Below are 15,951 nucleotides of genomic sequence, written 5' to 3'. Positions count from 1 at the left end.
GAAAACCAATAGCTCCTTGTGTCGTTATTGGGCAGGGGCCTGGTTAGGAGCTTCCGGATCATTCAGTCCTGCCCCCGTCACCACGCACTCCATCGCCAGTAGACTTTCATGGTGCAGGAAATCGTAGATGGAACTTATAAAGAGCATCTTCTTGGTTCTTTCGGTAAAGTCACGTAGAAGGGAAGTAATAAAATAATAAAAATAAAACATAAAAAAATAATTCTCACGACGTTTCGGCCACAACACAAGCAGCCGTCCTCAGGTGAAGACCAGGTCTGTCGAGGCGACAGCGTCTAAATGAAACACCACCACGCTTGGAGCGTCTATTTAAACTGGGTTGGAAGGGGGGGGGGTAAATGCGCCTTGACAAAATAATCTGCATATCAAGAGGAAATTAGCATATTTATGGGAAATGCAGGAATGCGACTAGTGCTACTTGTGAAATGCGTGGGAGGTGGGCGGGGGGTTTTCAAAGTCATATTATGCCCATGCATTATGCAGGATTAGCAGCATCAAAGGGAGGGGGTAGGGGTAGCATTAATAAAGGGAAGGAATGTTAATAGTATGTAGCTGCAGTAACTAAACAACCACGTAAAAAGCTAAAGTATAAACTACATAGTATCATCAGTATGCTAAATATACTCTCAATAAGCTGAGCTACTAACCGTAAGTAATACATTACAATTCTAGGTCGCAAAAAATATAATAGTATGCTTCCAGCTAAGCTTTTCTAACCTTTTCCTTACATCACACGGGTCTATCCCGTACTATATGCTGCTATAGACAAACCCAACACTAAATTGTATACTGTATTACTATACACTACCCTATGTCTTAGAATAATACATAGTGTAATATTACACTATGTATTATTCTACCCACCCAACTGTAAACCACCCTGCTGTATATTCACTATACAATAACGATACTATATATTACCTTATACATTGTATTAAACATTACACTTTAATACTATTTATTATTATACAATATGCTATACACTATACCATTGACCGTCGCGTGAAAGGTACTAAGAGGAAGCAACGAAATATGTCAATGAGAGAGTGGTGGTAGGAAGCTTGCAGCGGAGCAAAGAATCCATTCCCTGCGGAGAATACAAGATATATAGTCAATGTCAGTGAGTGGAACGCGGTCTGAAAGTCACCGTAAACGTGGACACAATCAGTTAAGATCCGAAATGGTTTATTACGTCCTTCCAATGATTGCTAAGCCGGAATCCATCTTCTCGATTGAAATTGTCTCTGTGTTTGTATATGTGGATCGCCTCATGAACGAATCTCTCATGGTAGCCAGATAGCTTGCAGAGAACCTCTGTCTTGGAAAAGTCAATATCATGTGAACCCACTGAATTGTAACAGTGATCTGCTACGGCTGAGGTGTTTGTCCTACCATGTATCAAGTCTGCTCTATGTTCACGGATGCGGTCCGAGACATGTCGTTTGGTTTCTCCAATGTAACTGCTACCACAGAGGAAACTTCGTTTGTAGACGCCAGGGTACTGTATGTCTGGAACCACATCTTTTACAGACGGGACCAGATCACGGATTGTATGTACTGTGTTGAATCGGACCTGGATCTTGTGTTTAATCAGGATTTTGGAGATCTTTTTTGTGACCCCAGCAATGTAGGGTAAGGTGATAGTCTTGAGAGGCTCCTCAACAGGATCCTTCTTGATGGTTGGAGTGATGGCTTTGCGGATTGTGTAGTCGGAGTAACCATTCGCCTTAAGAGCTTGTCGTACGTGTTTGAGTTCACTGGCAATGTGTTCCTGGTCGAAAATGCATTGGGCTCTATGGTATAGATTATTATTGTATTACTTCCCTTCTACGTGACATTACCGAAAGAACCAAGAAGATTAATCCCTGCTGTCACGAAAGCTTTAAATCGAAATTTATAAAGAGCAGTAACGGATACCTTTGTGCTGAAATTACATAGAGTAACGTGGGGGGTGCGCTTATCCCAACATCACTTCTTCGCTCTGGGAGAATGAACTCCAGTGCAAAGGAGAAATTTCAAGATGACCAGCACCTCCCCACGGCTGCTCCAGTCTATCGGAGAACCGCCTTTCGCGCGCCGCCAGCACGTTGCTTTTCTCTCGGGGTGAGCTCCCCTAGGCTTTGTCTTCCCGGACTTACCCACAAGGCAGTGGGGCAGTGGTTGGCCAAAGCCAGGGAATGTCCATATAACCTGGACCTGCACATCGCACCTCTGGGGACAACGCAGCTCAGAAGGGGACCTTTATTTGTCTGGAAACTCTCCCTTGACCTGTTCACCAAGGGAGACCGTAACCAAGAGTATAAGACTCCAGGCGACATAGCTCTGAAGGTTATTGTAACACACAAAGCCACCACTATGAGGTTATGATCCTTCGGTGTGAACTATACACTACACTACTATACATTACTATACACTACTATACTAAATTGATAACTAATTTATTTACAACTGCTTGTTGTTGTTTTGTTTGTTGTCCTTCCCCCGCACCTCCAATGAGCATGATTGGCTACGTACGGTAGTGCAAAAAGAAGTTCAACATGCATACATACATACATACGGAGTCGCTTTAATACCTGCCTCTTATTTCATTGTGTGTTGTGCACGTTATCACCGCGAGACAAACAGCATGCAGTTAACAGGGGCACCGCGTTAACACTGGCTGTGTATTAATAAGGGCATCACGTAAACATGGGCACGTTAACATCTCGCCGCCACTGTGACGCTCGGGTCGGGGTTGAACCCACGCCCTCCTGCATACCAGGCGAGGTAGTTAACATCTCCTAGCCACCGTGGCACCCATTGAACTAGTAGATAAATTAATTATCATTAAATGTGTTGATTGTGAGGTTGCGATTATTTTTGACACAGACATGGATGATGCAAATGTTCCACATAAGGAGGGAATACAGTACACACTCTCAAAACTTGATATCCACTTTTAAAGAAATGCAAAAATCCCTCTTCTATGGGACACACAAAGGTAACACAGCAAAGTTTTTTCTCAAGAAAAAGCGGAAATATATATATTTTAAATTCCAACAAATATTAAAAATAGTCTGTTTATCCGCAGCTCCCAGGGGCTCGATGTGTCACAGAAGTGCTCACCATCCACCGCTGTCAGAAGCAAATCTCCGATACTCCGTCAATTCAAGAGATTGAAATACGTATGGACTGCGATTAATTGGATAATCATCCATACAAATAGACCAGCTCCCAAGGATACGTATATATATATATACACCAGCTCCCACCTACCGCTTGCACGGCCATCTGTCGTCACTGTAGTTGTCGTTGTTGTGGTGGCTGTTGTGGTTGTGGCTGAAGTGGTCTTGCCTGTGAAACGAAATCATTACGTGAGGCAAATCTCCGAAGATGACGACACCAAACTACTTTCGAGGTTACCGACGCAGCCCTCTTCATCTACCCTGGGCTGATACTCCACGCAGAAGTGCATCATTCATGCTACGCGGTGACAAGTGGTGCGCTGTCCATGCTGGAATGCAGCCAAATGAGGTGACGCGTCTTTTTTAAATTGCGATGGGAGTTGTGCACTTGTCTGTGGTCCGCACTGATATGATCGGCTCACCGCCCTTGAGAATGCACTTAAAACGCAGATGGGTCGATGAGTGCACGCGCATGTGTGCATTTTTCTACATGCGAGATGAAAAATATCCAATTGGATCTATGTGATGTTAGACAGATTAATATAGCGCCTTAGTGCAAGGCGCTTTGCAACAACTACACAATTAACAGTGGTGCAGATAATAAACTGTTGGGGTTGTTATTATAAGTGGTGGCATAGTTATGGCGGTGGGAGAGGTTAAGGATGGGTAGGGGTAGTGATAGGGATTAGGGTAGTGATATGGGTAGGGGTCGTGATAAGGGGAGTGATAGGGGTTGGGGTAGTGATTGTGATAAGGGTAGTGAAATGGGTAGTGATAGGGGTAATGATAGGTGTAGCGATTGGGGTAGTGATAGGTGTAGTGATAGGGGTAGTGAAAGGGGTTGTGATAGGTGTAGTGATAGGGGCAGTGATTGGGGTAGTGATAGGGGATAGGGTAGTGATAGGGGTAGTGATTGAGCTTGTAAATGTTTCAAAGCAGAGACCCCATAGAGTAGAGTTGCAGTAATGGAGCATTGTGGATATACGACTATGTTACGTTTGTGCAATTTAGCAGAAGAAGCGAAGCGGAGGCGGTGTTGGTGTGAATAATCGATGTCTGTAATGGACTCTTTCCGTTTTTCTTCCCCTCTGCGTTTAGAATCAACATCATGCATTTACATTTGGCTGCGCCTATCAGAATCTCTACTTAGACTGCAGCAGGAGAAATCCTATGAGCTACAAAGCTCTTCATCACAGATGTCCAGTATCGGCACTGGATCAGCAAAGTTACAACAGCAAACACAATAGACAAACAACTAACGATAAGAGTGTAACATAGAGAGAGCATGGTAGGTACTATGAATTCCCACGTGATAAGCCACTTCTTTGAGCTGTCATTTGTGATAGTCAGGTTGCTTCTTAAAGAGAGCTACGTAGCTCAGTGGGCCATACCCTGGTTAGATAAAAAGTAAACCCGTAAAAACAAAGTTTTTCACTATAAATCCTTTATATGCGTGGCGGCTAGAGTCTTCTCGTCCTCTGGCTTGAGATGGCTGCCACCTATGGGTCAGATGATTGTCTGCCACCATTAAGAAATTGGTAATTAAATATTTAATTTGTTTTCCCTAAACAGTGTAAAACTTTGGGAATTTTTTTTCACGAACATTAATTGTCTCGCACAACGAGTCTGTGTGGAAAATGTCAGCTCGATTGGATCACGGGAAGTGGGTTAAAAAACGACCGAAAGATTTGCACGGTCGTAAGCAAGCAATCAAGCACGCACGCAAGCAAGCACGCAATCAAGCAAGCAAGCGAACTTAATATAAAGGATTTAAAAATAGTGAAATAAAATGCCACGGGTTCTCTCTGGGTTACTGAGCATTCTGCATGTATGAATTAAATGTTCACGCAACTCACGTTTGGTGACCTCCATCGTCACGGTGTCCACGCTGTTCCAGTACACGTATCCGTGAGTCCAAAAATGCCTGCACTCGTAAACTCCGCTATCGCTAGGGCTGACGTCGGTAAGGATGAGCGATGCATCGTGAGGTTGCGACCAAGCCAGGCGGGCCCGGCCCCGGTATGCCGCTTGGGTGACAACTCTCTTCGTCCGATCCCGCTTCAGTATTTGCTTTGAGTCAAATCGGGCCGTGATCTTGAACCACATTATTATTTGGAAGATGCAGAGCGGAGAGCGGGCATGGCACGGCAGGATCACGGTCTCGCCCGCAATCGAGCGGAGCGGAGCAGTCTTCTGGCTCTGAATATCACAACCTGAGACAGAAACAAAGACCCCACCCCTGTGTAGCCAGCAACAGACTGTTGGGGCAGTGCTGTTCGTAGCGAATAGTAGCAGCACCTATGAATGCCAGCACTATGGCACACGAGGGGGTTGGTGGCCAGCAACACGGCCGGCCAATTTTAACTCATTTGAGGCTGAGTCGACCTGCGGGAGACCTAGGACCAGTACAGATAATCGCTATCATCGGCGTTGGTGACCGTGAGTGGGAATCAATCCCGAGTTTCCGGTAGCGCAGTGTGCTAACCGCTACACTACCACTCCCCACACCTTCACCTACTCACTCACAAATTACTCACCCACCCATTCACTCACTCACCGACCAACTCACTCAGCCACCAACGAACCCATTGACCAATCTACCCACCCACACCCTAAGTCAGTCACTCACTCACTCCTTCACGCACTGACTGATCCACCCCACCATTAACTTATTTAAAAACACACTCACTCACTCACCCTCCACTCATTACCATCACCGGCAGGGTAAGTTATAACATCATCTGCTATTACCACCGCGCACTTTTCACTTGCCCACCGCATATTTATTTCCTCCAGTCACCCGAGGTGTGGGGGAAGGAGTCAACGGAGCTGATGTACAGTGTACACATTTGAGGCTGAGTCGACCTGCGGGAGGCCCAGGACCGGTTCAGATAATCGTCACTAAAAGTGTTGGCCGTGAGCAGGAATCGAACTCGGGTCTCTGCCGTGTTCGTAGTGCAGCGTAGCGCTAGCCACTGCGCTACTGCTCCCCACTCAACAACAGCAACCGCAATTCGCCACTAAGTGGCGGTGACGTCACCACGACGCTTGTGCCAGGCCATGTGCACCTTGAGGCCACGTGAAGTGTCGAACGCCCGCTGGCAGGAGGTCACGGGGCAGACCCAGTTGCCACGGGTCGACTGACCGAGATGACCGAGATGACTGGCTGATGCACCACCTGTGCCCCCTACTGTACCAACTCGCTGTGCTTTAGCCACCCGGCGCTCCGCTCGTTGTTGTGAGCGTCGCTCCTCCGCCCTCCGTTGTTGTTGGAGGGCGACTGCCTCCAACTGCCCAGTAGCGTCCTTCACGAGCCTCCTCCACAGAGGCCGATCTTGACACCGCTAGCATCAGTCATCGACAAGTCCACTCAGCTCCACGTCCTCCTGTACCACATCACTCCATCTCTTCTCTAGCCCGTGCCGCGCCCGTTTAGCCCCCTCGATCCGGCCGAACAAAAGCTATTTAGGCATGCGGTGGCTGGGCATGCGGGCTACATGACTGAGCCAACGCAGCCTTGCCTGCTGGAGGAGCTCACCGATGGGACTTTGGCCAGATCTTTCAAGGATATGTGTGCTCCTCACACAACCCAGGATGGATCGTAAGCAGGCCAGCCTAAATGTTTCCAACCAGCGAAGATGCTCCATTAGGGGGTCCACGTTTCGCAAGCGTAGAGAAGGGAGTGAATGACCGTGGCCGAGAAGACCTGAAGCTTCGTGCGGAGCGACAGACCAGGTAGCTTCCACACAGCGTTACGCAACCGATGAAAAGATATTGCCGCTCGACTGATTCGGAGTGAGACCTCTGCTATTAAACTGGAGCCGGTCATAAGTACACTGCCCAGGTATGGGAAACTCTCCACTCTCTCCACAACTGCCCCATCACCGATTGGGAGTTGTAGGGGTGGAGTGTCCGATGGTACAAAATACCCAGGCAGCTGCTTAGTTTTGGTAGGGCTGATGGTCGGGCCCCACCTCTTAGTGGTCGAGGCCTATGATACCATCAGTAGGCCTGGGCTCTGGATTGTTCTTCGTGCTTTCGGAGTCCCTGACCCTCTGCTCACGAACATTAAGGACCTTCATGATGGTGAGCGGGCCCGGGTAAAACTATGTGGCCGGGAGTCAGAGCCTTCCCTGTACACCTTGGGGTGCGACAGGGATGTCCTCTGGCTCCCACATTATTTAACATCTATTTTGATCGCGTAGTTCGTGAAGCCTTCAATAGCTGTATTGGGGAAATTTCCATTTGGTACAGATATAATGTGAGGCTGATCGACGCCCGGGTGCGATCAAGGGATGGCTCCCTATTGGTCAACCACGTTATGTATGCCGATGATTTGGTAATAGCTGCTCATTCAGAAGAAGAGTTGGAGACGCTGCTGCTGATACGAGCTCCCCACTCACACACTTGCACACACTCACACGTACGCAGGCAAGCTCACACAAAATCAGATCCAACCCCAGCAAGAAGGATTCAAGAAATGGGAAAAAACCCTAAAGTGAGTTACGTCTTTAGGTGGGATGTGAATAAAACGAGGAGGGAGAGAAAGTCAACGGAGCGGACGTCCAGCGGACATCAATTTCCACAGCCTGCGGGCCACGTGAGGAAAGTCGCAGTCACTAGCGCTGTGCTCATGACCACTATGCTAACCAACACTGGGAGAATACAGATGCACGCACGCTTTGCCCGACAAGCGAGAGATATTCGAAGTGCGAGGACGATGAGATGTTTCGCCTTCGGTTCATTCCATTATAATGGCGCATGTTGTTTGCTCAACGCAATATTGGCTATACAATGCAATATTGGCTATACAACGCGATATTGGATTTATGAGATATTGCATATACAACGCGCTATTGGCTATACAACGCGACATTGGCTACACAATGCGATATTGGCTATACAACACGATATTGGCTATGAAAGGCGATATTGGCTATACACCGCGATATTGGATCTACAGCGCGATATTAGATATACAACACGATATTGCATATTCGAGAAATTGCATATACAACGCGATATTGGATACACAACAAAATATTGGATATATCTAATAAGATAGATGCGAATTAGATATATAACGCGATCGAGTGAATGGAGCTACGTCGCACCAGGAGGAACAAGTGGCCGTATGACTGGCTCAGAGTAGCAGCATCATCATCACACAAAGCAATGGGATGCTACCCACCACGCACCTCAGTCATTGTTCAGCTTGGGTTACGCATTTTACACGTTATCGCGGACTGCTTTACCCCCATACTATATATTATTTTACATAACGCGATTTTTCCATAGCGTGGTGTTCTTCAAGGGAACGTCAACTACTACTTCTACTGCCACGTTACAGGAGAACAACAGGCTGTACCCAGGAGGATTTTATGGAAGGGTATTGTCTTTTGATGACTTCCACTGTGGTTTTTCTATTTGTAGTGGCATAGCGCTGGCTGCTGGCGAAAAAGGGGATTTGCGGTGCACAGCAGTACTGACGCCAGAAGGCCATGAGAGACACGAGAGGGGGGCATCTAGGGCAGACCGAGGCCACGCTGACAGTATAAGAGGGGCCCGTGTGGGGGACCTCGTGGCTATTGCTGGAAGTGGGATCTCCGTCGTGCTGCTAAAGGTCATCATCACCATTCTTCTCGTCGTCGTCTCCGTCTTCACCATCCCGGGGGCGACACTAGACAGACAGCCTACCAACTGTTCTGATGGTCATAATATTAAGTGGGGTGCTCAGGAAATAAATAAGTGCCTCTTAGTCTTATTGTCTCTGAGTTAGTCACTACATATGTAAGAGGCTACTGTGTACCCTGCACCCCCAGCCTTAGCGGTTAGCCCGAGTGAGGCACTGTGACATTCCCTCGTTATTCACGACTAGGGACACGTTCCGCACACACTCGTGAATAGCGAATACCGATGTTTTCCTATGAAACCCCATCTTTTTAAATGAATTACATTAAATTACCTTTAAAAAATACTTTAAAATTATCATCAAAAACACTAAATAACAATTGGTTGAAATAAACATAACGTAAATGAAAATAAATATTCAAGGATTAAATAATGGTACTGCATTTCAATGGACTATCCATGTTTTCGCTTTAGGGTTTTACAGAGTTTTCTGGAAAGTTAAACATGTTTGGATTGAAAATAAAAACGACTACATTCGTCAAGCAGCGTGCATTTTTCAGAATTTAATTTCCACTACTTTGGTCCCATTTTGCCACGCTTAAATTGGGGACTCTTAACAATTGGTTTTCTACTATTTTAGTTGGCGTGGTGCCTCAACGGACCCCCTGACAGGGTTAGAAAGGTTGGGGTCTCCTGAACGATGGACCCTGAGGAGCTCCACATGTCAGCCGAGCGACATCCTCTACAAATTAAAAAGCCTCTACAAACTCGCCCTGACCAGCGTGATGAAGGCTGGAAGCAATATCCTTCAGCAATCAAAATGTTTATTCATACCGGAGGAATCCGATGAGCCTTATAACTCTTTGTCGATCCTGACCCTGATATTTGGAGTTTGTGTGTGTGTGTCTCTCTCTCCATGGTTGCGTGGATTTTTTTTCTCTCCAGGTCTTCCAGTTTTTCCCTCCACATCAACATCCCACGTTGAGATTATTTGGCTGCTATGCATTTCCACACAATAAGCCACTAAGCTGAGCTGCTCTAATTTGTGGACAGGTCTCTTCTGAAAAAAAAGCTAATAGCTCTGTGGGCTTCACCTGCTAATTATTACATTGTTTAGTTTAATAGGTTATATAATCGTTATTCTGCAGGAGGAAACCAAAGAGCGATAAAGCTCTTTTTCACAGATGTCCAGTAGGGCCACGGGGTAATCAGATCGTTACAACAAACAATACAAAAACACAATCGGAGTGGAAAGTATATGATAGGTAAACAAATCACTTAAAATTTTGAAATAAAACTAACAATTGTTTTTAAATCTTAACAGGTAAAGCCCACTGAGCTTTGAGCTTCTCTTTCTTCTCTTTCAGAAGTGACCTGGCCACAAATTACAGATAATAAATTATCATCATCACGTGGAAATGTATTCGCATGAATCTACCTCAAAGCGTGATGTCGATTCTAAATGTGGAGAAAATAACCTGAGGAATCGGAGAAAAATTCACGCGACCACGAGGAGAGAGAGAGACTCCCAATATAGTGCAGTCGGAAAATAAACAACTACAGAAAATCCCTCGCCATCTGCGTTGAATCGGTTCCTGGAAAATTACACGGTAGGCAAAAACGCGGTTTGTAAAGTATGGGGGCCTACAGGAAACAGGGGGTTAGGGGAAACACATAGATTAACTAAGCTGCCTGTTTAGTACCTAAACACCAATAAAATACGGTACTATACACGAGAAAATAACAAAACATGAATAAACATTGCATTAACTTTAGGTAACCGTTAATATTAATGATGATGATAACAATGAGATAATGGGGGAAGGGCTGGTTAGCAGGTACAGTACGTCTTGAATGACGTCATGCAATACAATTATGTAATTCCGTGATTCAATGACACGTTGCAAACGTCACGTAACTTCCTGAACGCCGTGCTTGGCCGTGGATACTCAAATTTTCAGGCCCCAGATAATAAATTGGTATACAGATGATAAATTGGTATACAGATGATAAATTCGGTATACAGATGATAAATTGGGTATACAGATAATAAATTGGTTTACAGATGATACATTGGTATGCATATATTACATTGGTATACAGATGATAAATTGGTAATCAGATGATAAATTAGTATACAGATGATAAATTAGGAAACAGATGATACATTAATATACAGATAATAAATTGGTATACAGAATATAAATTGGTATGCAGATAATAAGTTGGTATACATATGATACATTGCTATACAGATAATAAATTGGTATACAGATGATAAATTGGTATACAGATGATACATTGCTATACAGATAATAGACCGTGCCTACATGAAACCGCGGTTGGCAAGTCCACGATTGCCCAGAGAGTCGACTACATCAAGCCTGTACCTCACAACAACAACGTCGTCATCAACGACCACCACTACCCTCGCGTACGTCCATCTCGAGAGACCACTGGCGGGTTTACGCGAGCGGGGCGTCTGGGGTGAAGGAGGTTTCAGTGGGTGGCTGCGGGGGTCAATATTTTTCACCCGCTGAGAATGTGGAAAATGTATATACATATATTTTTTATCTTGGTGTGGCACCTGGATACAAAACGTGAAGTCGCAATGCAATCCCCTCAAATATTAATTTAGCTTTAAAAAAATTGAACAAAAACACCATACGTCAACACGTTTGGTTTTATCAACCGACCGCCAAATGAAGGCCTCCACAGGGCACGTGCGTCATAGCTTGACACTGCACTACACCACGATAATATATTTAAAATGTATTTCTTTAGAACTGCTGTTTGTTGTTGCTGTTGAGTTTAGCACGGTTGGCTACGTACGGTGGATAGGAGATGTTAACTACCTCGCCCGGTTTACAAGAGGTCGTGGGTTCAATCGCGAACCTGACGATCCTGCTGTATATTTATAGTGTGCGTCTCTCTCTCTCCCCGTGGTCGTATGAATTTTTCTCCGGTTTTTCTCTCCACATTCAGAATCAACGTCACATGTTTTAGAGTATTTGGCTGCAAAACATTTCAACAAGATGAGCCACTTCGTTGAGCTGTTATCCTATGTGATAGCCAAGTCGCTTCTGAAAAGAAGCTACACAGATCAGTGGAGCCTTACTGGTAACATATAAAAACTAGCTGTACTACCCGGCTTCGCCCGGGACTTGTATCCACCATGCCCGGCCGCCTTTGTCTCCCCAGTGGCGATGTTAATACGCCACACCAGTTACTCGTTTTGAGGCTGAGTCCCTCCCTCACCGCTCTCCCTCCCTCACCTCTCTCCCTCCCTCACCGCTCTCCCTCCCTCACCGCTCTCCCTCCCTCACCGCTCTCCCTCCCTCACCGCTCTCCCTCCCTCACCGCTCTCCCTCCCTCACCGCTCTCCCTCCCTCACCGCTCTCCCTCCCTCACCGCTCTCCCTCCCTCACGACTCTGTAGAGGACGTGAAACTTTGATGAATTTACCTCAGAGTCGCGTGGTGGGTATCGAGGCCTAGCACCGTGCAGAGCCTCCGGCCTCGCCTGATTTTGCCACCCGGCTGACGCTGGGTACGGGTGCCGTTCCCCCCCCCCCCCCCCGCGCTACAATAATACTGTCTAATCGCTATAATTTTATAATCTACCGACCCTATAATAGTAATTGCACACATTGTGGTGGGGGGGGGGGGGAGTGAAGAGGACGTGAAACTTTGATGAATTTACGTCAGAGTCGCGTGTTAATGCGTGCGCCTATTTTTAAGGGGAATTAAAAATGGCGTCCACCCCGCGGCGAAGGCGTCGCTACCCGTTGCCAGGGGCAACCGCCGTCCAATGAAAGCGGCGAAGGCGTGGCTACCCGTTGGCAGGAGCAACCGCCGTCCAATGAAACTGCAGCCCGCGGCGAAGGCGTCGCTACCCGTTTCCAGGGGCAACCGCCGTCCAATGAAAGCGGCGAAGGCGTCGCTACCCATTGCCAGGGGCAACCGCCGTCCAATGAAAGTGCGTATGGTCCGGCGACACACACACACACACAGACAGACAGACAGATTCGCGATTTTATATATATAGATAGTTTGCAGTTTAGTTTAGATCCAAAAGTGCATATCTCCACGCTTTTTTTGCACACTTTTCAACTTTTTATCGCAAATTTAAACGAAGATCTTTCTGAACACGTATTGCCCGTGCGACTCAACACATTTTGACTGCGCATATTACTGCAGTATATACGCTATCGCCTTTTAAGGCAGTGCTATTGAAATATGTGAGTGCAGCAGATATCTGCATCAGATATAACATTCGGTCAACATTAACCTCTAGCCCTGCGGTAAACCTGAATGGAAACTCCCGGAACAACCTTCGTCACAGGCTCGTCTAAAATAACTAAACTCAACACATTCGTTCATAACACTTTGACGTGTGTGTGGGTGGGAGGTCTGAAAAGTAGGGAGTGATGGTGTAGCGGATAGCTCACTGTGCTTCGAACATATCGACCCGGGTCCGATTCCTGCTCATGGCTAACACCAGTGACAATTATCTGAACCGGTCCTGGGCCTCCCCAAGGTCGACTCAGTCTCAAATGAGTATCTGGTGCGGTTTGTAAACATCGCCACTAGGGAGACAAAGGCGGCCGGGCGTGGTGTTGGCCACTCACCCCCTCGTGTCCCGTGCTGGACTTCAATGGTGCTCGCTTAACAGCACTTGCCCCAACAGTCTGTTACAGGCATATATGGGGGATCTATGTCTTTGTCCTAATTTCTTTTTTACTAAACTAGGCTCTTGCATTCACGATAATAAATTGCATTCCAAAGTGCCTTTCACCTGCAGGTCACAAGGCATTGTACGAAACAAAGATCCCCTGTGTAGACTTAACAGACTGTTGGGGCAAGTGCTGTTATTTTTGAGTAGCAGCACCGATGAAGACTGGAAGGACACACATGGGGGGTCGGTGGTCAGAACAACGCTCGGCCGCGTTTGTATCCCCATTGGCGGTGGTTTACTACACACTGGGGCAGGTACTCATTTGAGGCTGAGTCAACCTGGTGGATGTCCAGGACTTGTTCAGATAATCGTCATTGATGGTGTTGGCCATGGGCGGGTATCGAACTTATGTCTCTGCCAGGTTCGTGGCACAGCACAAGACGCTGTGACACTGTTTCCCATACAAAACTCACACACATAATTACTCAAACTCACTCACGCTCACTCACACAACAACAATAACCGCCATTCGCCACTAACTAGTGGTGACGTCACCACGACGCTTGTGCCAGGCTATGTGCACGTTGAGGCCACGTGAAGTGTTGAACGCCCGCTGGTAGGAGGTCACGGGGAAGACTCAGGTGCCACAGGTCGACTGACTGAGATGACTGGCTGATGCACCACCTGTGCAACCTACTGTGCCAACTTGCTGTACTTTAGCCGCCCGGCGCTCCACTTGTTCTTGTGAGCGTCGGTCCTCCCCCCTCTGTTGTTGTTGGAGGGCGACTGCCTCCAACTGTCCAGTAGCCTCCTTCACGAGCCTCCTCCAAAGAGGCTGATCTTGACACTGCTGGTACCAGTCATCGGCAAGTCCAATCAGCTCCACATCCTCCTGTACCACATCACTCCATCTCTTCTCTTGACCGTGCCGCGCCCGTTTAGCTCCCTCGATCCATCCAAACAAAAGCTGTTTAGGCATGTGATGGCTGTGCATGCGGGCTACATGACCCAGATAACGCAGCCTTGCCTGCTGGAGGAGCTCACCGATGGGACTTTGTCCAGATCTTTCAAGGATATGTGAGCTCCTCACACAACCCAGGAGAGATCGTAGGCAGGCCAGCCTAAATGTTTCTAACTGACAAAGATGTTCCATTAGGGGGGGTCCACGTTTCACAAGCGTAGAGAAGGGAGGGAATAACCGTGGCTGAGAAGACCTGAAGCTTCGTGTGGAGCGACAGACCAGGTAGCTTTCACACAGCATTACGCAACCAATGAAAAAATATAATGCCGCTCGACTGATTCGGAGTGAGGCCTCTGCTGTCAAACCGGTGCCGGTCATGAGTACACTGCCCAGGTATGGGAAACTCTGCACTCTCTCCATAACTGCCCTATCACCAATTGGGAGTTGTGGGGGTGGAGTGTCCAATGGTACAAAATACCCAGGCAGGTAGTTCGTTTTGGTGGGGCTGATGGTAAATTTCCACCTCTTTAGTGGCAAACTCCAGGTACAGCAGCAGCGCTTCCAACTCCTCCTCTGAGTGAGAAGCAATGATCAGATCATCGGCATACGTAACATAGTTGAGCAATAAGGATCCATCCCTTTACCACATCCGGGTATTGATCAGCCTCCCATTGTATCTGTACCAGATGGAAATTCCTCCGGTACAGCTATTGAAGGCTTCACGAACTACGTGGTCGAAATAGATGTTAAATAATGTGGGAGCCAGAGTACATCCCTGTCGAACCCCAAAGTGAACAGGGAATAGTTACAAATACCGGCCACATAGTTTTACCTGGGCCCGCTCACCATCATGAAGGTCCTTATTGATCGTGAGCAGCAGGTCAGGGACTCCGAAAGCCCGAACAACAACCCATAGCGAGGGCCTACTGATGGTATCATAAGCCTTGACCAGGTCAATAAAGCAGAGATGTAGGTCTTGTTGGAATTCCCTACACCTCTGCTGTAGCAGACGGACAAAAAATATGGCATCTGTGCAGGGCCGCCCTTTCCTGAAACGTTGTTGAATATTCCTTGCCAGGATCTTTCCCGGCACACTGAGGAGTTAGATGCCCCTGTAGTTGTTACATTCTCTGCGGTCTCCCTTCTTAAAGAGGGGGACCCCACCAGGGCATCCTTCCAATCCTGCGGAACCTGTCCAGTGGTCCAGACTGTTGTTATTATGTCATATAGGGCAGTCTGTGCACAAACGCCACCCTCCCTCAGCATTTCTCTTGGGAGATTATCTCTGCCCAGTGCCTTTCCTGTTCCAGCCTCTGGATCGCCTTCACTACTTCCTCAAAAGATGGCACCTCAGCCAGAAACTCATAGGGGGTGACTTCTTCTGCCAATATTTGAGGCACCGCAGCCTCAGCAGGGTCATCCCCATTTTGTCACACGTTGTTTTCCAGGCTGATGGATTTCCCTCCCCCAGGACCTCACAGAAATGCTCAGCAAATCTGCA

The 15,951-nt window shown here is 47.1% G+C and overlaps 1 protein-coding gene across 2 annotated transcripts in view; it reads right to left on the bottom strand.

Annotated features, from left to right (window-relative positions):
* LOC133339730 (uncharacterized) overlaps nucleotides 1-15,951 on the bottom strand; it is a 42,996-nt gene that overhangs the window by 20,355 nt on the left and 6,690 nt on the right. For both annotated transcript variants that reach the window (XM_061547888.1, XM_061547889.1), the window contains exons 2-3: nucleotides 5,039-5,395; nucleotides 3,274-3,351 (exon numbers count right to left, since the gene is read on the bottom strand). In XM_061547888.1, the coding sequence (XP_061403872.1) occupies nucleotides 3,274-3,351; nucleotides 5,039-5,395 (435 nt within the window). The remainder of the gene's footprint in view (nucleotides 1-3,273; nucleotides 3,352-5,038; nucleotides 5,396-15,951) is intronic.

The sequence above is a fragment of the Lethenteron reissneri genome, unplaced genomic scaffold, assembly GCF_015708825.2.
Source record: "Lethenteron reissneri isolate LAM-NWPU_2019-01 unplaced genomic scaffold, ASM1570882v1 scaffold_214, whole genome shotgun sequence".
Taxonomy (NCBI): Eukaryota; Metazoa; Chordata; class Hyperoartia; order Petromyzontiformes; family Petromyzontidae; genus Lethenteron; species Lethenteron reissneri.
This window is presented reverse-complemented; position numbering and strand designations above follow the sequence as displayed.